This window comes from Dendrobates tinctorius, unplaced genomic scaffold, assembly GCF_039654945.1.
Source record: "Dendrobates tinctorius isolate UK_male_01 unplaced genomic scaffold, ASM3965494v1 ptg000071l, whole genome shotgun sequence".
In the NCBI taxonomy this organism is placed as follows: domain Eukaryota; kingdom Metazoa; phylum Chordata; class Amphibia; order Anura; family Dendrobatidae; genus Dendrobates; species Dendrobates tinctorius.
Window position 1 is genome coordinate 15,563,475 of NW_027361739.1, and position 26,941 is coordinate 15,590,415.

The 26,941-nt window shown below is 47.4% G+C and overlaps 1 protein-coding gene across 2 annotated transcripts in view; it reads left to right on the forward strand.

Annotated features, from left to right (window-relative positions):
- Positions 1 to 13,673: 13,673 nt before the first annotated feature.
- Positions 13,674 to 26,941, forward strand: part of VAPB (VAMP associated protein B and C) — a 58,547-nt gene continuing 45,279 nt past the window's right edge. Inside the window, exon 1 of one of the 2 annotated variants that reach the window (XM_073582446.1) lies at positions 13,674 to 13,990. In XM_073582446.1, the coding sequence (XP_073438547.1) occupies positions 13,933 to 13,990 (58 nt within the window). In that variant the 5' untranslated portion in view covers positions 13,674 to 13,932. The remainder of the gene's footprint in view (positions 13,991 to 26,941) is intronic. The other variant, XM_073582445.1, reaches the window with a different exon arrangement.

A 26,941-nucleotide genomic window follows, 5' to 3' on the forward strand; every position in this document is an offset into this window, starting at 1 on the left:
TCTCGGGGTAAGAAGTGGGGTCTTCCTGGGTCTCCTACCATACAGTCCCTTTTCATTCAGATGCCGACGGATAGTACGGGTTGACACTATTGTACCCTCGGACTGCAGGGCAGTTTGAACTTGTTTGGATGATAGTCGAGGTTCTTTATCCAACATCCGCACAATCTTGCGTTGAAATCTCTTGTCAATTTTTCTTTTCCGTCCACATCTAGGGAGGTTAGCCACAGTGCCATGGGCTTTAAACTTCTTGATGACACTGCGCACAGTAGACACAGGAACATTCAGGTCTTTGGAGATGGACTTGTAGCCTTGAGATTGCTCATGCTTCCTCACAATTTGGTTTCTCAAGTCCTCAGACAGTTCTTTGGTCTTCATTCTTTTCTCCATGCTCAATGTGGTACACACAAGGACACAGGACAGAGATGGAGTCAACTTTAATCCATGTCAACTGGCTGCAAGTGTGATTTAGTTATTGCCAACACCTGTTAGGTGCCACAGGTAAGTTACAGGTGCTGTTAGTTACACAAATTAGAGAAGCATCACATGATTTTTCGAACATTGCCAATACTTTTGTCCACCCTCTTTTTTATGTTTGGTGTGGAATTATATCCAATTTGGCTTTAGGACAATTCTTTTTGTGTTTTTTCATTTAAGACAAATTAAACGAAGATAATAATACCAAAGAATTTGTGTTTGCAATCATTTTCAGGAAGAAACAGAGTATTATCTGACAAAATTGCAGGGGTGTCAATACTTTTGGCCACAACTGTATTCTACTCAATTGGTGCAGAAAATCTGCAGCATCAAAAACTCACCAAAAGCTCATCATGGGAATGTAGCCTTAGTGCGCTTTTGATGCTGCAGGTTTAGTCTCTTTTTGTTACGTCACATTTTAAATAAAGTTGCTTTGTTTTTAAAACGTAATGGTATTTGGCTTTGACAAAACTTTATTGATACAGTCACGTACAGAAACGCACTAAAAACGCACTTGCCTTTTTTACATGTTGAATTTCTGCATCTAATTTTAATTCTATGAGGAAAATCCGCACATACAACTCCGCGTACCCGCAAGAGAGATTGGCATGTTAAAGACTTAAAAAAGCACCGCAGGTCAGGTTACGCTTTATAAAAAAAAGCCTAGTGGGCAGGAGATTTATATATCTATTTATCTATAGTTCCACTTTGCTGGAACTAGAAGACACTGCATTTTTTGTGCATGATGTCAAAAACTCCCCAAAAAGCTAATTATGTGAATTTTTCCTACAGCGGTTTTCCATGATGATTCTCCTAGATTGCTTTCACGTGCGAGACAGGCCCTCCTACTGTACGTTGTCATCTTGGTAATATAATCCCTCATTTCTCATATATCCTCGGGCATTTAATGTAACAGTTAGATAGCTAAGCTTCCAGCTCCTGTTTTTGTGCAATTTTCTTTCATATTCCAAAATTGTGTAACCTGTAATATTTTGTATTTATTTATTTTACTCACTTATATAGCGCCATTAATTCCACAGCGCTATACAGACATTATTAGCACTGTCCCCCTTGTGGCTCACAATCTAGATTCCCTATCAGTATATCTTTGGAGTATGGGAAGAAACCGGAGACCTGGAAGACACCCACGCAAACACAGGGAGAACTTACAAACTCCTTGCAGATGTTGTCCTTGGTGGGATTTGAACCCAGGACCCCAGTGCTGCAAGGCTGCAGTGCTAACTACTGAGCTGAGCATTTTACATTTTATTTGTTACTAGTGAGGAGCGAATATGCTCAGATGAGATCTTCTCCGACCATGCTCTGGTGTTAACCAAGTATTTTCGGCGTGCTCCATCACATGTTCGAGTCCTCGCGTCTGCGTGTCTCTCGGCTGTTAGACAGCTGCCACATATGCAGTGATTGCCTGTTTGTTAGGCAGTAGTGATGAGCGAGTGTACTCGTTGCTCGGGTGACCTCTGAGTATTTTGGTGTGCTCGGAGATTTCGTTTTCGTTGCTTCAGCTGTATGATTTGAGGCTGCTGGACAGCCTGAATACATGTGGGGATTGCCTGTTTGTTAGGAAATCTTTGCATGTATTCAGGCTGGCCAGCTGCCGCAAATCATGCAGCTGAAGCGACGAAAACTAAATCTCCGAGCACACCAAAATACTCGGAGGGCACCCGAGCATGCTCGGGAAAACCTGAGCAACTAGTATAGTCGCTCATCACTATTATGCAGTCCCTGCATGTGTTGCTGCTGTCGGACAGCCGAGAGACATGTAGGTGCTGTGACTCAAACGTATTATTATTTCAGCATGTTGAAAACACTCGGTTAGCACCTGAGCATGCCCGGATAACACCTTATCCAAGCACGTTCGCTCATCACTATATGTTATCTTAAAACTATGATAAAACAAATAAAAAGACATGGGGCCAATGCATCAAACCTTTCACAGAAGAATTATAGCATAAAAGCTTTGAATAGTTGCAAAATTTAGGGGCAACTCAGAGTTTTGCTTAAATTTTATGACTTTTGGCATCTTCTTCATGCCAGTTTCTCCAAGCTTTGCCAAAACGGGGAGAGCTGTGGTGGGACCATGCTTGCCTACCGTCCGGAAATCCTTGGACAGTCTATAAAAATAGGGCACTTCCCCATTGCCGTTAAAAAAAATGTAAGGCGTCCTTGATTTTTTTTCAAGCTGAAAACATTTAAACAGATGATTTTGACTGTAATTATCCACATTTTACAGTTTCCAGTGAATGCCGATGACGTTTTTCTGGTGCCCCCAGGAGTATGGTCGCCACAGTGGCATTGCCTTCCTCCAGGGAGGGTGATGTCATGCTTGGAAGCAAGGAAGGGTCTCTCTGACAGTTAATCATTTACACGCAACACAGTTCCCATTCCAGGCCAGCAGAGGGAGCTCTGAACCAGGATTGGGAGAGGAGCGCGCTCTGAGGGCCAGGAAGGGAAATAGTTAGTTAGTGTGAGGAGGGTAACAAGTGTAGACGTGCGGAGAGAAGCTGGAGGTTGAGCTGAGGAAAGAGAGCTCCCTCCCAGTGATAGCGCGTGATCTGGAGTCTGGTCTCCACGGTTGTAAGGATACTGAAGGTCCTGCAACAGAAACCAGAGGAATAGGAAGCTGTAAATGCTCTATTCCCAACTAAGACTCGGAGGCACAACAGTGAAGGGTGAACCAAGAGAGATAGAAGGCTACAGCTGTCTGCCATACGAGGTAGATACAAAAGGGAAGAAGTAGGAACTTCAGTGTAACACTGTACTGCATGTACGTCAAGTAAGCGCTAGAGAGGAGACTACACAACCCATCTGACAGAGAGATTCCTAAGTTGCTTCCAGGCTACATTCCGCTGTGTCCTTGCCTTCTTCCTGCAACTTCTTCAGCACTGCTACATCTCTGTGCCAGACACTGCACCCTCTTCCCCAACACCTATCTACACTGCCCTGGGACCAACAGCCCTACCTGTGGAGGGCTACAACATCATTGCTGCACTCAGGGCCGGATTAAGGTTGGTGGGGGCCCCTGGGCAGAAAATCTGGTGGGGGCCCCCATATCATTAACATTTTAGCCATAACAGTAGAGCGCGAACTGTAGCACTTAGATGTACAATCTAATCTTATCCTCTTGTTCTGCCACATTTCCACCACCACCATCATTGCATTCTCACCCACCACCCCATCATTGCCCTCTCGACCATCACCCCATCATTGTCTTCTCCCCATCACTGCCTTCTCCATCACCCCATCACTGCTTTCTCCCCATCACTCCCATCATTGCCTGCTCCATCACCCCATCACTCCCATCATTGTCTGCTCCATCACCCCCATCATTGCCTGCTCCATCACGCCATCACTCCCATCATTGCCTTCTCCATCACCCCATCACTGCGTTCTCCATCACCCCATCACTGCCTTCCCCCATCACTCCCATCATTGCCTGCTCCATCACTCCCATCATTGCCTGCTCCATCACCCCATCATTGCCTGCTCCATCACCCCATCATTGCCTGCTCCATCACCCCCATCATTGTCTGCTCCATCACCCCATCATTGTCTGCTCCATCACCCCATAATTGCCTGCTCCATCACCCCATCACTCCCATCATTGCCTTCTCCATCACCCCATCACTGCGTTCTCCATCACCCCATCACTGCCTTCCCCATCACTCCCATCATTGCCTGCTCCATCACCCCCATCATTGTCTGCTCCATCACCCCATCACTGCCTGCTCCATCACCCCATCACTGCCTGCTCCATCACCCCCATCACTGCCTGCTCCATCACCCCCATCATTGCCTGCTCCATCACCCCATAACTCCCATCATTGTCTGCTCCATCACCCCATCACTGCCTGCTCCATCACTCCCATAATTGTCTGCTCCATCACCCCATCATTGCCTGCTCCATCACCCCCATCACTCCCCTCATTGCCTGCTCCATCACCCCATCACTGCCTTCTCCATCACCCCCATCATTGTCTGCTCCATCACCCCATCACTGCCTGCTCCATCACCCCCATCATTGCCTGCTCCATCACCCCATCACTGCCTTCTCCATCACCCCCATCATTGTCTGCTCCATCACCCCATCACTGCCTGCTCCATCACCCCATCACTGCCTGCTCCATCACCCGGCCCCATCACTGCCTGCTCCATCACCCCCATCATTGCCTGCTCCTTCACCCCATCACTGCCTTCTAGACCATCACTCCCATGTCCCATCACTGCCTCTGCCTGCTCCATCATACACACAGATATACACACACACAGACACAGACATACATACATACATACATACACTGATACACACATACATACACACACAAGACACCACCTCTCTCCTCTCACCTGTCCTCCGCAGCATCGCCAGCGCTTCCTCCCTCACACAGCAGCGGCCGCTGAATGATGACGTGTGAAAACAGGAAGCGCGGCCTCCGGGCAGGAAGCAGGACGGACCCTTGCCGGCCGCTCCGTTCCTGCTATTCACTGACGGCGTCTAATATTTATCCTCGCGCTGCGTTGGCGGTCGCTGCCCAGTGGTGGGGGCCCCCTTAGAAGCTCTTGTGGTGGGGGCCCCGGGGCTGAAGCCCCACCTGCCCCTCCTATAATCCGGCCCTGGCTGCACTACACCATCTGTCCCAGAGGATCTGCTTGCAGCGTCGGCTTAACACCTCCCTTGCTGAACACCACAGGTGGCGTCACGAATCACTTATAAACTTTATTCCCAACTCAACACCTTTTACATGGGCGCCCAGGGCCACGGACCGGGTCACCGCTGCTGTGACAATCCCCTCTGAGAGACCGGCCCGGTACCGAGTACCCCACAGCCCTGGGAGGGCGACCCATTTTTGGCATCACGAACAGGATACGGAGGCCGGTATCCCCTAGTCCTGTGTGCCAGAGATTGTTGTGTGCTATAGACTGTGTGCAAAATTGGCGCCATTGCCGCCATTATCCCGCTGATTGGCACGCGCGGGAAACAAAAGAGGCAGGCCTTCGTGAGAGGAGCCTGCCGGAGAGCGCAAAGCAGTGAAGTACCACGCGGGAAGAGGACAGCGCGTGAGAAGGGAGAAACTGAGGCCTGCAGTTCCGGCGTCCCCTGATCCAGCTGAGGAGCGACATCCGGTAAGCCAGCGCAACCCCGCGGCCTGGCTCACGTTAACTAGGGGGGAGAGAAAATGTCTGAGGACAACGCCAATGCAGCGGCGGGCGCTCCCGCAAACCCCTCAGTGCCACAAGAAGTAGCGCCCACCTCAGCGGTCCCCATAATGCCGCTGTCTATGCCCTACATACCGGGAGCGGCCTGGCTACCGCAGTACTCGGGTGAGTCCCATACCCTGAGTGAATTTAAAGAGAGACTGTGCAGTTTGTTTGAGGTGTATCCTCTATCTGAAAGCCAGAAGGTGAACATCCTAATTGGGCAGCTAACAGGTGCAGCACAGAGAGAAGTAAAAGCCTGGCAGGACACTGACAAAGAGACTGTTAAAAAGATTTTGGCCAAGCTAAAAAGCACCTTTGACACCAGCACTGCAGCTGAAATCAAGATGAGGTTCTTTGGATGTAAACAGAAAGTGCAGGACAGTATAAGGGACTATGCTCTTAACCTGCAGGAGGCGCTGCGAGCCGTCAAGCAAATTGATCCTGACAGTGTGAAAGAGGAAGACAAACTGTTAAAGGAGCAGTTCATTGAAGGACTCCTATCCAGCACCCAAAGAGCGCAGCTTCGCATCATAACCCTACAAAACCCTGACCTGGACTTTGCTGATTTCAAGGACAGGGATATTCGGGTACTGCAGGAACCAACTGTCGGCCGTCCAGAGCCCCCTAGGCGCCCAGCGATCACCTACCACCAGGAAGCAACATCTTTCCCTTCCATCCCTGTGGAGGCTGATGCACAGACTGTGGATAAAGATCCAACAGAAAAGCTGCGTCTTCAAGTCTAGGAGTTGACCAAAGGTATGGCTGCACTTACTAAAACGGTGCAGTCCCTGCAGGTGTCCTCCAAGGAGAAGATCCAGCTTGCTTCCAGTCCAGAGGATGTTCCGTGGCTCCGGAAGAGGAGAACCCCGCCACTCCGAGGGAGGAACAACGACCGCTATGACCAGGACAGACGTCCCATCTGTCGTTGCTGCCACAAGGCAGCCCATCTTGCAAGATTCTGTCCTTTAAACGAGTAACCCCTGGGGCAGAGGGCCAACCCTCAGGAGTAGGACCACAAGGCCCAAGGAACTGGCGAGCCAAGTATGTTGGAGTGAGACGGATCCTCCCTGTGGTGATTGATGCCATCCCCAAGAACGCTTTGCTGGACACTGGCTCCCAGTTGACCACTATGCCCTATATCCTCTACAAGCGGTATTGGGATGACTCTGAACTCACCCGTGGCCCAAGTGATGAACTGACAGTAGTTGCCAGTAATGGTTAGTCTTTACCACAAGTGGGATGTAAAGAAATTACTGTTAAAGTGGGGAGGGTGGAGTTAAAATCTCAAGGTCTGATAGTTGTGGATATTGTTCGACGAGAATGTAATCCCATGATGACTCTTGGTACAAATGTAATTGAAAATTGTCTTTCCGAGGTTATTGTCTTGTTGCAACAGGTGGCTGAGACTGCTGGTTCCAGTGAACAACGAGTCCTGCAGAAGGAGATCAAGGCCCTGTTGCAAAGACAGCAGGTAGAACTCTCTGGCGGAGAAATTGGCAGCGTCAGAGTGAGTGATGCTTTCCCCATTGCAATACCCCCCAGATGTGAAATGTTGATTTGGTGTCGGGCAGCCATGGGCCTCAGAGGAAAAGATTACCAGGCTTTGGTAGAGCCAGTATACTCTGATAGCAGTCCCACTGTCCTGACAGCCAGAGCGTTAGTTGATGTACGTAAAGGGAGAGTACCTGTACGCCTTTTGAATTGCGGGGAGGAGGAGGCCACAATACCTCGGTATGCCACAGTTGCTAAGCTGCTCACTGTCAGTAATAATGCAATGCAGGCAGCAGAGCCCTTGGTCTCATCTGACCAGGTGGAGGAAAATGGCTCTGTAAAGCAGCGGGAGGAGTGGTGCCAGCAACTGCAGTTGGGGACTGACTCTACACCTTCATACCAAAAAAATGGGGTTTACAGGGTGACCCAGGAGTATGAGCGGGTATTCAGTAAACACCCCTTAGATTTTGGGAAGGCAAAAGGGGTTCAACATCATATCCCCACTGGAGATCATCCACCCATTAAAGAAAGGTACCGGCCTATACCCCCCACACAATACGAATGTGCTAAAGGTATGTTGAGAGAGATGAAGGAAGCAGGGGTCATCAGAGACAGTTGTAGCCCCTGGGCAGCTCCAATAGTTTTTGTAAAGAAAAAGGATGGTACCATGAGAATGTGTGTTGATTACAGGAAATTTAACAGCATTACACATAAGGATGCCTACCCATTACCCAGAATTGAGGAATCATTAGCTGCACTTAAATCTGCTATTTTTCCACCTTAGCTCTCACTAGTGGGTATTGGCAGGTTCCCGTGCCAGAAGCAGACAAGGAGAAAACAGCATTTGCCACCCCAATGGGTCTCTGTGAGTTCAACTATATGCCATTCGGGCTCTGCACCGCCCCAGGAACATTTCAACGGCTGATGGAGTGCTGCCTGGGACACAAGAACTTAAAGACGGTCCTGTTGTACCTTGATGATGTCATTGTTTTCTCCAAGACTTATGAAGACCATCTGGAGCACCTGGCTGAGGTGTTTGAAGCCTTGTCCAACTTTGGCCTGAAGGTGAAGCCTTCCAAATGCCACCTCCTGAAGCCCAAGGTACAGTACCTCGGTCATGTAGTGAGGCAGAAGGTGTGGCACCAGATCCTGACAAAGTCACAGTCATCCGGGACTGGCCGAAGCCCAGCAACCTCCATGAGGTACGCCAATTCCTCGGGTTGGTAGGCTACTACCAAAGGTTCATCAAGGGCTTCACTGAAATAGCCACTCCTATGCAAAATCTTCTGGTGGGGCAGTCCAAGAAAGCCAAACAGAAAAGTTCCACATTTGAATGGACCGAGGAGTGGGAGAGGTCCTTCACCCGACTGAAGATGGCTCTCAAAGGAAATGAAGTTCTGGCCTACCAGATTATGACTAAACGTTTGTTCTGTATACTGATGCCAGCAACATGGGACTGGGAGCAGTACTGTCACAGGTACAGAATGGCAAAGAAAGAGTGATCTTCTATGCCAGCAGGAAGCTTCGTCCCACTGAAAGGAACTCTGACAACTACAGTTCCTTCAAGCTGGAGTTCCTCGCTATAGTCTGGGCTGTGACTGAAAGATTCAAGCATTACCTAGCTTCAGCCAAGTTTACCATCTTCACGGACTACAACCCGTTGACTCACTTGGAAACTGCAAAACTAGGTGCACTGGAGCAGCGATGGATGGCTCGGCTGTCTAACTATGAATTTACCATCAAGTACCGAGCAGGGCACAAGAATGCCAATGCTGATGCGCTGTCCAGGATGCCTAATCTGCCAGATGCAGGAGAAGACCCTGAGGCTCTTGAAGAAATAGAGTTACCTCCCTTCCACCGGCCAATTGCAGCACAACGTGCTCAAGGAGTAAGAAACAGACGGTCTGGCTTGAAAGAGGTCACCCTAAATCCATTGCCCCATCATGACTGGGCAGGAACTCAGGATAATGACACCGCAGTCTGCCTCGTGAAGGAGCTACTGTCACAAGCTGACTCAAGCCCAGAGTCGGATGCTCCTGAGGAAACCCAGCAGTTGTGGAAGGAAAGAGGTCGGCTGTTCATTTATGAAGGAAAGCTGTGTCGGAGGAGTATCAATGCCCGCACTCATGAGATGGTCTGGCAGGAAGTAATCCCAAAGTGGGAGGCATCAATGGTCTTGGAAGCATACCACAATAGAGCTGGACACTTCGGATGGAAGAAGTTGGAAGCATTGCTCCGGGAGAGATTCTACTGGGCTGGAATGAGGAAAGCCATTGAAAGGTGGTGCCGCGAGTGTGGACAATGCAACCTGCGCAGAAAGGACCGAAACAGCCAGAGAGCTCCTCTACAGCCAATAATAACCAAACAGCCACTTGAGTTGGTCGCCCTAGACCATGTGAAGCTGGTCCCAAGCTGCTCAGGCTACATCTATGCTCTTACCATTGTGGACCACTACTCAAGATTCCTGGTAGTTGTGCCTGTCAAAGATCAAACAGCCAGGACATCAGTCAGAGCATTCCAACAGCACTTCTGTAGACCACATGGATATTCTGAGTGAGTGCTTACAGATCAAGGTCCCGCCTTTGAGGTAGAAGTGTTCCAGGAATTCTGTAACTTGTATGGTTGTAAGAAGATCCGGACAACACCATACCATCCACAGACCAATGGCATGTGTGAAAAGATGAACCAGGTAGTGATTGACCTACTGAAGACCTTGCCTTTGGAGGAGAGGAATCTGTGGCCAGAAAAGTTGCCAGATCTAGTAGACCTCTACAACCACATTCCTGTGAATTCCACCAACTGCACTCCAGACTACCTAATGAGAGCGAGGCCTGGCAAACTGCCTATTGATTTGGATATGGGAGTCCTTACACCTGAGTCACCAGATGCTGACTGGGACACAGAGAGGCAGCAACAGTACAGAAGAGTACAAGAATGTGTGGAGAAGAGTCTAGCTCAGGCGAGACAAAAGCAGGAGAGGAACTACAATCAGCATGCACCTGCAGTTGCCTTGTCACCAGGAGAACAAGTCCTAAAGAGGAAAAGAAGGATGCATAAGTTGGATGACCAATGGGAAGCTGAACCCTACACCATTCTACCCTCAAACTTTGACAATACCAAGGTGTGCCTTATTAGTAAAGATGGAGGAGAAACCTCAGCAGCAGTATCAAGGGATCATTTGAAATTATGCCCTGATCAGTTAAGAGAAAGAATGGAAGAACAAGTTAACGTCCAACCCATAGAAGAAGAAAAGGTCAGCACCATACTTGGAGAATTCCCTGCAAATTGGACTAAAGTGAATGATGCCATAGTGGTGCCAGTGTTGACATTTCCCCAACTGGTGGTACAAGAAGAAGTGACTAAAGAGAACTCTGAGAATCAGGAAGTTCAGGTAGCAGATGCCATACCAGCAGTGGAGCCAGAGAACCCTCGCCCTGCCAGTGGTGAATCTGTCATACCCATGGTGAGTCGAAGAGTTCGCAGACAGCTACTACCCAGTTTACCTACAGTGAGCAGAAGTGGACCTAGAAAATCTAGTATCCCTGTGCAACAGAAACATCCATATGGTAGGCAGTTCAACACCAGTGGTTAGCACTAGACAACCCGTAAGATCCCCAGTCACACCAGTGTTACGCAGGTCTACCTGTACTACACAAGGTATACCACCCATCAGATATCGTATATAGCTAAGTTTATGTGAATGTTGAAATTGTGTATATAATTGTTCTCAAGTTTTGTGCCTACAGATAACCTGTAAGAAGACTTTTTAAAGTTCTTGTTTCATGTTTTGATGGACATTGTACCACAGGACTTGTGTGGTCACCAATTTGTATATAATTCACCATTTGCCCAGGAATGGACCATGGACATTGATGCTTGGACTTATCATCATAGGACTATTTTTGGATCATTTGGTTTTTGAACATTTTTCATTTTTTAAAATCTTGTAACCTTCATACTGTTTACATGTTTATATGTTTTTCATATGTTTTTCATCAGCCCAGGAGTGCTGACTTGCACTAGGGGGGAGTGTGGTGCCCCCAGGAGTATGGTCACCACAGTGGCATTGCCTTCCTCCAGGGAGGGTGATGTCATGCTTGGAATCAAGGAAGGGTTTCTCTGACAGTTAATCATTTACATGCAACACAGTTCCCATTCCAGGCCAGCAGAGGGAGCTCTGAACCAGGATTGGGGGAGGAGCGCGCTCTGAGGGCCTGGAGGGGAGTTAGTTAGTGTGAGGAGGGTAATGAGTGTAGACGTGCAGAGAGAAGCTGGAGGTTGAGCTGAGGAAAGAGAGCTCCCTCCCAGTGATAGCGCGTGATCTGGAGTCTGGTCTCCACGGTTGTAAGGATACTGAAGGTCCTGCAACAGAAACCAGAGGAATAGGAAGCTGTAAATGCTCTATTCCCAACTAAGACTCGGAGGCACAACAGTGAAGGGTGAACCAAGAGAGATAGAAGGCTACAGCTGTCTGCCATACGAGGTAGATACAAAAGGGAAGAAGTAGGAACTTCAGTGTAACACTGTACTGCATGTACCTCAAGTAAGCGCTAGAGAGGAGACTACACAACCTATCTGACAGAGAGATTCCTAAGTTGCTTCCAGGCTAATCATCTCCTGTGCCATCTGCAATCTGGATCCTGGACTGCACTTACAAGTAAAGGTAAAGAAACTACATTCCACTGTGTCATTGCCTTCTTCCTGCAACTTCTTCAGCACTGCTACATCTCTGTGCCAGACACTGCACCCTCTTCCCCAACACCTATCTACACTGCCCTGGGACCAACAGCCCTACCTGTGGAGGGCTACACCATCATTGCTGCACTACACCATCTGTCCCAGAGGATCTGCTTGCAGCGTCGGCTTAACACCTCCCTTGCTGAACACCACAAGTGGCGTCATGAATCACTTATAAACATTATTCCCAACTCAACCCCTTTTACATGGGCACTACAAGGGCCACGGACCGGGTCACCGCTGCTGTGACAATCCCCTCTGAGAGACTGGCCCGGTAGCGAGTACCCCACAGCCCTGGGAGGGCGACCCATTTTCATATCAGAATTATAGGCTGTAGACAAGTATGACTTATTTTCAAAATGGTTTACTATGGTTTTCCAATGAGACTGTCCGTTAATTTTTGATAAGCTGTCCAGAAAAAATATCAAGTCAACTTGACAATTCTGGGTGTGACAGAGGCACGGCGACCACTGCTTGCTAAATTCATAGCAAGGTGTTGTGTTCACCGATTGTCCAACACTCCTGATTTATGGAGGTGCTTGCACCTCTTCATGAATTAGGAATGTCTTACTCCAGCACACCCCTTCATCAAGACCGGGGTGAAAAACGCTGGTCTTGATGACTCCGGCTCTTAGGCCATGTTCACACATTGAGTATTTGGACAGTTTGACAGTTTTTACCTCAGTATGTGTAAGCCAAAACCAGGAGAGGAACAATCAGAAGTAAAGTATAATAGAAACCCGTCACCACTTCTGGATTTATCACCCAGTCCTGGTTTTGGCTCACTAATACTGAGGTAAAATACTGACCCAATACTGAATGTGTGATCATGGCCTTAATGTCTGGCGGCTGCCCTAGTGATGTCCTGTCTAACGATCACATAGGTCGACCCCTGAACATTTGGGTAGCTGGGAGCAAACTGTATATATTTCTCATACAAACTGTAAGGCCCCATTCAAATGTCAGTTTTTTTCACAAAAAAACGGACCTAGTTTATCAGTGAATTTCACCAGAGTTCGGTCCTATTTTCATCAGTCTTTTTCGTATGTGAAAAAAAAAATAAGTTTCTCCTCCTTCTGCCATCGGGGAGAATCAGCCCGTACTACTGGGCTTCGTAGGGATTATCATGGAAACATCTGGTTTTAGAACAGAAGAAAAAAGTTGCCTTTTTTTTTCCCGATCACCTTCCCATTCCCCAGAGGAAAAAATGCATTAAAGTTATATAATACATGACGCACGCATATTGAATGTGATTTGATTTTTTTTTTTTTTTACTAATTTTTTGGTGTTTTTTGACTGGTTTTCATTGGCATCTTATTCTTTAATTTTGCGTCTCATTTAAAATCTGTTTTATATGTGTAAAAAAAAAAAAAATAAGAATGTTTCCTTTGCTCAAAATTCATAAGTTGCGTGCGTCGTTTTGAAGAATAGAGGGCAAAAAATAAAAAAAAATAAAAAACACCACAGGCCAATAAAGTGCCAAAAAAGAAATGCACAAGTGAATGACGTACCCCAGCTCGTCTGCAAAAAAACCCTCCAAAAATAACAAAACAAAACCCAAAGCAAGCCCTCACATGTCTACATTGACATAATTGAAAAAAACACTAAAAGAAAAAATAATATCGCTCTGCCATTAAGGGGTTAACGTTTCATCCAAAACTACTGTGACCTCTGAGCACTGGGCTGTGTGCGGGCACGTCAGTGTGTTATGTATACAGGTGAGCACAGACATGCGCAGTGCACACTACTCCCCTCACCCTGCCACTCGGCTTTTGCCCTGCGTTTCCCCTGCAGTCAGCCCTCCTCCTCCTTCTTGTTCTTCCCCGCCCCGTGTGTTACGCATGCGCAGCGGGCGGACCGTTGCCCAGGGCCTTGCAGTTCGTGACGTCGGCAGCCTCCGCCCTCCGCCGCTTTGCTGCATCACCAGCTCCTGCACTGCTCACTGCACAGGCCCCGAGCACCCCCTGACCGCTGTATGCACTGCCCCTTCCCGGAGAGCACCCCACAGGAGACATGGCCAAAACCGAGCAGGTCCTTGTCCTGGAGCCTCAGCACGAGCTCAAATTTAAAGGTGAGGAGCCCTGGGGCGGCGTCCGCCCGGGAACTGAGGGGGATGGGGGCGCCCCGGGGGTTCAGGGGCTGGAGAAGGACGGGCGGCATGCGGCTTCCCCGCCCATGGGGGATTGCACAATATTAGGGGGCTAATGGCATGTGTTGTGTGCGGATTATGTGTGTGCTGCCCAGGTCAGAGGTGGTGGGCAGTGGATGCGGTTACACGTGTACCCTATACCTGTGTCTGTAATATACAGTATATGGACTGGTGTGCAGTGTATATATGTGTATATATAATATGGCTTGTGCATCTATATGGCTGTGTGTGAGGATATGTATAATATATGGAGTTGTGTGTAATGTATGTGTGTGTATCGTGTGTGTGTGTGTGTGTGTGTGTGTGTATATATATATATACGAACTTGTGCATCTATATGGCTGTGTGTGAGATTTATATATATATATATATATATATATATATATATATAGAATGTGTGTATGTATAATATATATGTATATATACTTGTGCATCTATATGGGTGTATATATATATATATATATATATATATATATATATATATATATATATAGACTTTGCATCCATATTGTGTGTTTAATATATACATGTATATATTTACTTGTGCATCTCTATGGGGTATGTGTGTAATATATAACACACACTCACTCAGATGATAATGAGATCGTCATACCCCACCCTATATACACACTGAAGTTCAGATGATGACCCGGCTTTAAGGACGCATTTCTTAATTTCTGTCCGTGACACACAGTAACCTACATACACTCACTGGCCACTTTATTAGGTACACCTGTCCAACTGTGTGTTAAGACTTAATTTCTAATCAGCCAATCACATGGCGGCAACTCAGTGCATGTAGACATGGTCAAGACAATCTCCTGCAGTTCAAACCGAGCATCAGTATGGGGAAGAAAGGTGATTTGAGTGCCTTTGAACGTGGCATGATTGTTGGTGCCAGAAGGGCTGGTCTGAGTATTTCAGAAACTGCTGATCTACTGGGATTTTCACGCACAACCATCTCTAGGGTTTACAGAGAATGGTCCGAAAAAGAAAAAAAATCCAGTGAGCGGCAGTTCTGTGGCCGGAAATGCCTTGTTGATGCCAGAGGTCAGAGGAGAATGGGCAGACTGGTGTAGGGTCGGTGGTGGGGGGCCGAGCTGGGGGGGGGTAATAGGGGGTGGTCCCACTTCTTACCGCGCAGAGATGATACAGAGACACGATGAGGCAGATTCTGGGTGCAACAGGTCCAAGTTTATTGCTCACCATCCGACTGACGGTCCTCGCGGTACACCGCGATATCTCTCTCTGCCCTCCGTGTTCAGGGCCGCTTCAACACCGTATGTTACACAAGGGACGTACTTACACGTCACGTCTCACACTGTGACAATCCTGACAGCTCGGTTACTGTGGCCGCCTTAGGCCCGTACACCAACAGCACTTTACTAATCAGTTTCGTCGTAACACATACGGTGTCTTCCACCCAGAGCCTTGTCTCTGCTGCGGTCCTTCCCTGTCAGGACCACCCCCCTGACGTTTCTTCTCCTCAGTCCCCCTGGTCGGATTCTCCTCAGGGCACACAGACTGGCGAAGTCCTCCTGTCACCTGGGCTCCCCCTGGGGACTGGAACCTTCTGGAACCCTCCCTCAGAATTTATATCTTCCCCGGTTCCTTGAAACTGTCACTAACTGTCACCACGCCCCCCATGACCAACGGTTTCTAAAGCCCTAAGCTGCTGTAAAGTCCTTTACTCACACTCCACCCTGCCATCTAATGGTCATCCCAAGGTACTGCACGTCCACTACACTTTTCTAGTTGTTTCCCCACTGTAATCACTGTCTCCTACCTACACTGTGCAAACCTATCTTTCTTCACTCTGACTAGTCCGTCCGTCCGTCCGTCAGGTCACCTTCCCTACACTCCCCCTTCCTTTGTCCATTGTCGTCCTCGACAATCGTCATCCCTGCCTTCGTCGTTCTGAATCTACACCTACATTCTGTTGTCGGACCAGAAGTTGAGCCAAACCCACTATCTGCGGGGGCCGAACCATACTGGGAGCACTATGCTCTGAGCAGCCTACTGCTACTCACCAGCGCGCACGCCACATGACAACGTCTTTCAAATTGGGCAAGGTACACCCGTATTCTCTCTACGGCGTGTTTCTTTCCCCTACTCTCCCCTACTGTTACCTTTCACTATCCGGTACGCCATGATCGAGGCCACTCACCTACCAGATCATTGCCGGCGCCCGCCTTTCCTTCTTCAGGGGTGTCCGTGGTGTTGGGGACCTGACCTAGGACGGCTGTCTTTCTCACGTCTTCCCACTCATTTTCCTTCTTTCAATTACATGTCATGGTCGGCGTCCCGGTCTCCCAGACCTCAACTCTTAGATCCCTACCGGATCTCACACTTTCTTTTGGTCCCGCAGACCTTCCCGCACTCGGACCTGTTGCATTTTACTTATGCATATTGTACATCAAACAACTCTATAATAGCACAAGTACCCATTTTTATAATTTTTTTTTTTTTCATTTTTCTTTTGCTTTAAAACTCAACGTTTAACAATAAACATCGCATGTCTTCTTTCCTCCTCCCCCCTTCCTTGGACCTGGACACTCCTCCGCTTTCCATATCCCCGTTCTGTCAGGTAAACATATTTTCGTATATAAAGAACATAGAAAGAAGAAAGAAAGAGAGAGAGAGAGAAAATAGTTGCATCAGTTAAACAACAACAAAACTTTTTTCTAAATGCAACTGTCCTTATAATCTGCACAACGGTGCATCGAACTCCTGACAGTCTATACCACTCTCAATGGACAGAGGTGAGGGCTCCACAGCCGTGGAACTCCTGGGGGAACCGAGAGTGTCCATAACAGTCCTTTTTCACGGGGGTCCGCTTTGCTCAGGCTCCGCCAGTACTGCCACCGCATAATACCCGCGGGGGCAGTATTCCTTATAATAAGAGACCAAGTCCCCTACTTCCAGAGCCCGGCCATGCCGTATAGAGGCCACGTTTACATACACTTTCTGGCCAGTCTTATCACGGATGAAACCGTACCCCTTCTCGAGGTCGGTGTATACCAGCCGCCCCTGCAATCTCTTTTCCGCCATGCCAGCCTCCCCCTTGTCATGCAGCTGTTTCCAAATCGCTTTCTCCCGTGTCTTCTTTCCCTTAATAACCTCCGCAACCCAAACGGAGGGTACCGCACCAGTCCCAGAGTCCGATGGGTGGGACCTTGCCGAGAAAGGGCGTGGGGTAGAGCCGGCCAATGGTATCTGTGGCCCAGCAGCCACTGGGGCCAGGTAGCGGATGGGAGCAGCCGTGACTCCGGAGGGCTGGTCCACAGGGCCCGATAAACAGACCCCAGCCGGTTCCAATACTGGCTTCACCGCGGCCACCCGGTAGGCCGCAGCCACAACTCCCAGCAAAGCCGGAGTAACGGCCGGTTCGGGTGAGGAGGCTGACACCGGCCGAGGGAGCGCAACCGCGCCTTCTGTAAATAAGCTCCGCCCTGGTGACTCCGGGCGGGGAGATTCGGGAACGGAAGCTAGGGCCTTGCTCAATTCTACGTATAGCATAGGGCCCTCCGCAGCCGGGCCTTCCGGTACACTGGAGACTGCGTGTTGTGGCAAAATGATAGGGGCCGTTTGTGAAGCCGCCGGCAAGGCCGGGGGAACTCTCACCTTCCCCGGCGCCACGGCCTCCGTCACACCACCGCACGGCTCATCCCGCAGCCTCCGCTCTCCAACTCGTTGCACAGCGGGCCCAGCTTCCAGGCTCAGGGGCTCCGCGGGGAGACTCTCCGCCGGTATCAATGGCGGCCGCTCCTTCTGGTTCCGCACGGGCTCCGCACAGATTCCTCCTCTTGCCCATGGACCCGAAGATGACGTCTTCTGTCTCAGCTCGTTCTCCTGCCGCCACTGCCATTCTAGGCGGCCAATACCCCGACTTCCGCAGCGTCTCATACCGTCCGGTGGGCAGCAATCCAATGGCGCCAAACAGTCGCTCCCAGGCTTTTCTTCGGTGTCACTCCCTCTGCGGGGTGGAGCGTTGGCAGGCCTCTCCACCCACCTGTCAGGGTCCAATGCTTGGAAACGTCGGCCTCCGGACACATACTGCTGTCCACGGGGGTACGTTGGAGGGGGTCCCAATCCATTCGGAACTACTGCGAACACCCGGACCTCACCTCTGCGTTGAAGGAGCGCTGCCATACTGCACTGTCTCTGGTACCGCCCCGGATCCTCTACTGGCCACACAGATTCGTCACTGCGCTCCTCATTTATAATCCACTGGTAAATAAATTGTAATCCACCGGTAATTATATTCCAGACTGAGTAGACTAAGTTTTCCTCAGTCCTTCAGTTGCAGGCCTGCCGCAGAAGATAGCGTATTAGCGGCGGCGATCCTGCCGACTACGCCAAATGTAGGGTCGGTGGTGGGGGGCCGAGCTGGGGGGGGTAATAGGGGGTGGTCCCACTTCTTACCGCGCAGAGATGATACAGAGACACGATGAGGCAGATTCTGGGTGCAACAGGTCCAAGTTTATTGCTCACCGTCCGACTGACGGTCCTCGCGGTACACCGCGATATCTCTCTCTGCCCTCCGTGTTCAGGGCCGCTTCAACACCGTATGTTACACAAGGGACGTACTTACACGTCACGTCCCGTCTCACACTGTGACAATCCTGACAGCTCGGTTACTGTGGCCGCCTTAGGCCCGTACACCAACAGCACTTTACTAATCAGTTTCGTCGTAACACATACGGTGTCTTCCACCCAGAGCCTTGTCTCTGCTGCGGTCCTTCCCTGTCAGGACCACCCCCCTGACGTTTCTTCTCCTCAGTCCCCCTGGTCGGATTCTCCTCAGGGCACACAGACTGGCGAAGTCCTCCTGTCACCTGGGCTCCCCCTGGGGACTGGAACCTTCTGGAACCCTCCCTCAGAATTTATATCTTCCCCGGTTCCTTGAAACTGTCACTAACTGTCACCACGCCCCCCATGACCAACGGTTTCTAAAGCCCTAAGCTGCTGTAAAGTCCTTTACTCACACTCCACCCTGCCATCTAATGGTCATCCCAAGGTACTGCACGTCCACTACACTTTTCTAGTTGTTTCCCCACTGTAATCACTGTCTCCTACCTACACTGTGCAAACCTATCTTTCTTCACTCTGACTAGTCCGTCCGTCCGTCAGGTCACCTTCCCTACACTGGTTCGAGCTGATAGAAAGGCAACAGTGACTCAAATTGCCACCCGTTACAACCAAGGTAGGCAGAAGAGCATCTCTGAACGCACAGTGCGTCGAACTTTGAGGCAGATGGGCTACAGCAGCAGAAGACCACACCGGGTACCACTCCTCTCAGCTAAGATCAGGAAACTGAGGCTACAATTTGCACAAGCTCATCGAAATTGGACAGTAGAAGATTGGAAAAACGTTGCCTGGTCTGATGAGTCTCGATTTCTGCTGCGACATTCGGATGGTAGGGTCAGAATTTGGCGTAAACAACATGAAAGCATGGATCCATCCTGCCTTGTATCAACGGTTCAGGCTGGTGGTGGTGGTGTCATGGTGTGGGGAATTTTTTCTTGGCACTCTTTGGGCCCCTTGGTACCAATTGAGCATCGTTGCAACGCCACAGCCTACCTGAGTATTGTTGCTGACCATGTCCATCCCTTTATGACCACAATGTACCCAACATCTGATGGCTACTTTCAGCAGGATAATGCGCCATGTCATAAAGCTCGAATCATCTCAGATTGGTTTCTTGAACATGACAATGAGTTCACTGTACTCAAATGGCCTCCTCAGTCACCAGATCTCAATCCAATAGAGCATCTTTGGGATGTGGTGGAACGGGAGATTCGCATCAGGGATGTGCAGCCGACAAATCTGCGCCAACTGTGTGATGCCATCATGTCAATATGGTCCAAAATCTCTGAGGAATGCTTCCAGCACCTTGTTGAATCTCTGCCACGAAGAATTGAGGCAGTTCTGAAGGCAAAAGGGGGTCCAACCCCTTACTAGCATGGTGTACCTAATAAAGTGGCCAGTGAGTGTATATCCTAGGGTCGTGTGCAGATCGCATAATCCGCCAAGAAAAGTGGAATAATATTATGCTACTTTATGGCAGTGTGTATATATATATATATATATATATATTATACCCAACCTGATTTTTGCTGTCTGTGAAAAACAGACCTTACACAGACAGCACTCGACCCATTTTTATCGTGATCAGCCGCTCGCTTGAGCTCGTGAAATAATTGCGTTGTGCGCTAGTTTCTAACGTATGTCTGATGACTCGCCCATTCAAGTCTATGGATCTGCAAAAAAAAATAAATTGGATTTTGTAAGGATCAACAATGCGACCTCAGAATTTTATGGATGCGTTGCAATTCTCTAACATAGGAAACTGTATTTGCCTTTGTAAGTATTTACGGCTGCTGATGTATAAAACCGGATGAGAATTGAGATGAAAATAGCTTATATATATATAATCTTGATGAAAATCAGATGATTTTTACACTCACTCTGGCAATCACATCTTTTTCACACACTTTTTTCTGTCTTGTTTTTTTTTTTTTTTTTATAAACACACACACACACACACACACACACACACACACACACACACACACACACACACACACACACACCCCCCCCCCCCCCCCCCTCGGCCTGCTCCCATTAGCATAGTATTGGGGTTATTCCCAGTCCTTACTACAACTGGAGCTGAAAATCTCCCGCTCCTACCACCAGCTTTAATACAGCTAAGAACAGCAATGATTCATGCGTCTCCTATCCACTGCACTATATATAGTCCAATTATTTGATCTTAGATGTAATCGTCAGTGGGGTCTATGGGGAGCCCCCAGAGTGTCCCCTGAAGGATTAGATCACATTAAGTTGCAGGCTTATTCTTTGTATCAGGGCATTGTCTCGCAGTGCAGGATGGGACATGTAGTACTACAGCAGTTGGGCGCTTACCGTGTGTAGATCAACTCCTATATTACTCAGTACAAATAATTATAATATTATAGATGTACAATTTGAGTGCCGTAATTTCAAAAAAACCCCCCACTTATGATAAAATTTGCAATACTGAGGCTAGAGAAATGTCCGTTTTGCCCTTGATATTGAAGGTATTAAATTCTGAACCGAAACGCAATTCTCTCCATTGTCGCAGCGTGCGGTGCTGTTATTGCTGCCTTCACATCTGCATTTCCATTCCACAGAAAACCAAAAAATAAGAACACTGTAGATGGTGCAAGTCAATTTGCAGGACCTGGTCCAGCACCTTCCGTCAGTGATCTGGCGGCCGGACTGGAGTCCTGAGACCGACCTCCTACCTGACGAGGCTCTTCTTTTGATTAGCGCAATGTCCCATGTGCATCCCATCGCAATAATGACGTCGTGCCAGGTAATCAGAAGAGATGTGGATGCTGGTAGTTAGGAGGCAGTCACAGATTACCGATGGGTTCTTGCAAATCGATTTGCATCATCTCTACAGACCATGATAACTTAAATTGGCATCTTGTCAGGTGCAGAACAAAATAAATCTGCATGCTGCGGTATGATTTCTGATCTCAAACTATAGGTTCTGATGCAGATGTGAAGAAAGCCATTTCCTAGAAAAAGGACTGCAATGATGACACATGGACCCCATTATAAGCTATTGGCCACCACTGCTGTGTGTCACGTGTCATTCTGCTTCTATAATGGAGGTGTGATGTGCGCCCTGGCCTCATTCAGACCGCTGCAATGTGGGCACGTAATTTGCATCTGTATTATGGCCGCAATCCCTGGCCCGACCCCAAATAACTTTATCATTGTCATATGTGATGCTTTAAATTCAGATCATGACATTCATGGTAAGGCTGGTACTGGTCACCATGATGCCAATCACTACCCACTGTATGGCAACCAACGTGGCTGTTCTGACTGCAATGATAGGGGGTGTTAGAATACTGAATGGCTGCATGTTATAGTGATGTGTAGGGGTGGGGGATGTATCCTCAGATAACCTGGTGGGCGTATAATCCAGCAGCGTGGGAAAGGACAGTGTAATGGAGGCCATACTAGTTGTCAGCCAGTGTTCTCAGAAACCAAAATGGCTGCATTAATTTTATTGACTTGACAGGACTTTTTTGATGATTTTCGTATGTTGATTCAACTGTGCCACCTCGTCATGTTCATGTCATTACTATACATCGGCCATAAGAAAAGAAAGCGCAACGAGATGCTGCTGCGACATAAGCCTTTGTACTGGCCAGCTCCTCTCCTTGCTTTTATCAGTGCAGTGTCCTATGCCCCTGATGTTACATCAGATTCCATTACTGAGTTTGAGTCAAAGTGCTTCACAGATAAAGCCAGCGTCTCATGGGGACGGTGCTGTTCAGGAAGATCCGGAGAGCGATAACGCCTGAAATACAGCATGTCTTATCCGTATCTTCCCCACTTCAACTTCATCAGTCTGGGGAGAGTTAAAGGAATTTTCTCATAGAGAATGAATGGAGCGGCAGTTGGGCATTTATCCTGCTGCTCCATTTAGTACCAGGGTTAAAAGTCCCCCTTGGGAATAAAAATTCCCTGTCGGTTCAATTCCGAGTGGTTAAACACTTTTGCCTTTTGAGCAAGTTATCACATACCCTTCAGATAGATAACATGCTTTAACTGGTCAAACCCTTGTTTCACTGTAACCTACTTTATATGGGTTCTCAGGGAATATAATGTTGATGACCTATTTTCAGATAAGGATCAATATAAAATCTGTGAGATTCCAACACCACCCCACCAGTCTGATATTGACACTATCCCAAAGATGGGATATCAAGCGACAGGAAAACCCCTTTTAAGGACAGTTTCACATTGTTTTCTGGTAAAGTACGCCTGCATGTTTTTAATTTTTTGGGTCCTTTTTTTTTTTTTTTTTTGCGACAAAGTCAGAAATGTGGTGAAGTGGGAGACATTATTTTTCATTCTTCATATTCCCTTTGAATCCACTTCTGACTATGGCACAAAAAAACTGTATTTCTAAATTACCCTATATAAATCTTAGTGCTGTATTATGGTGGGTATATGGAGTCATAATGCATTATTCTACATAAAATCTTATTTTTTTTCAAAATGTATGTTACTCGACATGCATTTGGCAGAGCCATGTGCATGGAGCTTGTAGGGTAGACTGGAAATCATGTGGCTCCGTACTAATCCGTTTGCCCCTGTTCATTCCCATTTTGTTGGAACATTACATTCTGCAAGGCCACTTTTTATTTTACTTTTTTTTTAATTAGATTCATAAAGATAAAGGGAAAATCAGAGGCATATAGTGGTATGTCTTATCAAAAAGAGATTACTGGAAAGATATATATCTTTGTGTTAGCCAGTAGATAGAAGAATATTTAGAATTGAGAGTCCTCAGTGGTTGATACCATTTAATGGCTAACTGAAAAGATGGTAACACATTGCAAGCTTTCGAGACTACTCTGGTCTCTTCATCAGGCATTGACTAATACAACATCTAAAGAATCACATTTATACACAGAACAGCACAGAAATAACGCAATAGATAAGACAAGTGATGTGAAGCAGAATTGTCATTATGGGAGAGGGATAAACAAATATTGGAACAGTTCATAGATAAGGAGCCTGAAAGTTTTATTGCCCTCTGATTGGGGTCTGGTTCTGTGTTGTGTGATGCCCCCAGAAGGTCTGAAGAGCAAATTCCTTAATTGATGTAAAAAGACATAAATCCATGTGACACATTCATTCCTGCACTGAGTGTGTTAAAGGTTGTCATAAATTTATACTCCCAGACTCTTCTGTTTCTCTGAGACTTGAAGTTACCTTTTAATACAAATAATTTAATGTCCATCATGCTATGATCAGGGATACAAAAATGTTTTGCCACAGGTAGATCAATTATGTTTTCTCTTATTGTGTGGCGATGAGAATTCATCCTTGTTCTCAGTTTTTGCCCTGTCTCCCCCACATAGAGACCCCCAGAAAAAATTTAAAACCTGTCCATTTATAATGACCACGGACAAGATAAAGATCCCCAACTCACATCAGGACTACAAGATCCCAGGTACTTTCAGCTGCATCACATCTAATGTGGTGTACTTAATTATTTGTACTAAATGTCCAACTGGGGGTCTGCATGTGGGGGAGACCGGGCAAAAACTGAGAACAAGGATGAATTCTCATCGCCACACAATAAGAGAAAAAAGAATGGATCTACCTGTGGCAAAACATTTTTGTATCCCCGGTCATAGCATGATGGACATTATATTACTCCTTATTCCTTCATGACATAATAGCCTCAGAGCTCGTACATCGCATGGAAAACGCTCCACCTCAGGCTGTACGGTTACACACGGTTCGCTTCCTCAGAGACTCATTTTAGCATTATATTTTGTTACTATCCCAGAAGAGCTTCAATTTTGTTATCATTAGGTATTAATGAAACACTTGTACATTTTTTGTTCCCTAAACCTGCGTAAATGGGTATTCAATGTAATTTTAGCACGTTAATATAGTCACTGATCGCCGTCTTCACCAGTTTCCAGCGCCACTCCGGACCTCTCCTCACTCGCATTTTGGCTGTTCCGACGTACCGGACCAAAATGGGGTCTGTGTGTGAATTGGAAGTTGTTTTTTTTCCAATGTAAGTCTATAAAGTGTCTGAATAAGGCTCAATAGACTTGCTTTGCTAAAATTGACTTCTGTCACACACAGAGCACAGTGTGATCTGACGAATCAGAATTTCACTCACATGAGTGAGAAGAGGAGTGTAGCTGTGCTGGAAACCAGGGAAGACAGCAGTCGGTAAGGCTACGTGCACACGCTGCGGATTGTAGTGCGGATTTGGCTGCATGGATTTTGTAAAATCCGCAGGTAAATCTGCAGGTCAAAAGACCTGCGGATTGCTCTGCGGTTTTTCATCTCCTCAATGGAGGAGATGGCAAACCGCAGCGGAATCCGCAGAAAGAATTGACATGTCAATTCTTTCTGCGGTTTCAAAACTGCAGAAAAACCGCGCAGAAAAATCCGCACCGTCTGCACTGCGGTTTTGTATTCCCATAGGGAATAATGGTACTGTACACCGCAGCAAAAATTGCTGCGGACCCGCAGCGGCCAAATCCACTGCGGAACTGCAGCAGAATCCGCAGCGTGTGCACACACCCTAAGTATATTGCCACGCTCGCCTTGTATTACACAGAAGTGAAATTATAATGGATGCAGGGGTTCTAATTCCACCTGGGCCGTAGAGACTATGGGGCTTACAAGGTCATTTTGCCTCATGAAAAGACTATTACTGTGAAACACCTGTTAATTGGGGTCCTGTTGAAGATTTTGTACAAGATTCACGTTTCACGTTATGCCACTGACATTACATATATGTTTACGCTAGGGTTCTGTCCACCTGTATTGATAGTCCCATAGACCTTGAATGGAGCGGATGTCTGTTCCCTTCATTGCAACTCTGGAATAGAACTCTTAGGGTATGTGCACACGTTGCGGATTCGGCCCTGCGGATCCGCAGCAGTTTTCCATGGGATGTACAGTACCATGTTATCCTATGGAAAACAAAAACCGCTGTGCACATGCTGCGGAAATTCAGCGCGGAAACGCAGCGGTTTATTTTCTGCAGCATGTCAATTCTTTGTGCGGATTCCGCAGTGTTTTTACACCTATTCCATTCTAGGAATCCGCAGGTGTAAAAACGCATGCCAAATCCGCACAGAATCCGCAGTAAAACGCAGGTCATTTTGACCTGCAGAATCTGCAGATTCCACACAGAAAAACCCGCACACGAATTCGCAACGTGTGCACATACCCTAAAGCTATGTACCCACGCAAGTAGCAGCGCTTTGTACGCAGCGTCCAAAGCGCTGCCTTCTATTGAACGCATGTCAATCCGAATAGCGTCTCTGCAAAAGAAATTGACATGCTGTGGTCTTGTCAGCCTCCGCGGGTGATCCGATCTACAGGTGCACGTACACGCATAGTGGACATGGAAGTTCTAGAAATCCCATCCACTATGCTCTAACACCTGGCCTATGTGGGTTTGATGCTGCATGAATACGCAGCCTCAAACCTGCAGCAGTTCCTGATCTTACGCTTACCGTTTTATTTTTCCCTCTTTAGACAAAACTTTGAAATATGTATACTTTTAAGGCCTTTGTAGTGGCCTATGTTTTTAACTCCTAGCTGTGCATTAAGTTTGCACCAGGATGATGTCTGAAAACACCTATGACTATTGCCCCATGGTCTCTGTGTACCTACAGTCTAGGGCTAATTAATAATAAAAAAAGCATCTCACATGTCCATGGGCTGTCGGTTATTATAGCTCAGGCACCATTAAAGTGAATGCAGCTGAGATGTGCTGCTGCTCACGATTTGTGAGTATTTGTAACTCCTGTATTTTTGTAGAAGACGGCCATTTTTTTCTGATCCTGCACAACCCCTTTAGATGGTTATGATTTACATCACTTAAAATGCGTAATCTGATCCGCTGGATGTCATTTAGTTATATATTTTGGTGTATTGGGTGACTTTTTTTCCCCACCTAGATTTAAAAGTCAGCATATAAGTTATTTAATGCCATCATGGGTCATATAACATGGTGACTGATTGCAATGGCTCCAGTGCATGACTATCCAGATTATACGGACCACACCATCGGGAAGCAATCGCTACTAGGAGCTCCTTCACAACAAGGGCCTGTGCACATGTTGCATATGTTCTGACGTGTTTTTTTTTTTTTTTTTTATGTGCAGATTTATCTCAAAACACGAATGGTTTCCTGATGCCAGCCATGTCATGCATATGTTGCTTATTTTTGATTTGCACGTTTGGCGCAGACATAAATCTGCAGCACGTCAATTCAGCGTTTTTGCTGCGGATTTTATAAATACTAATGAGCGGGGG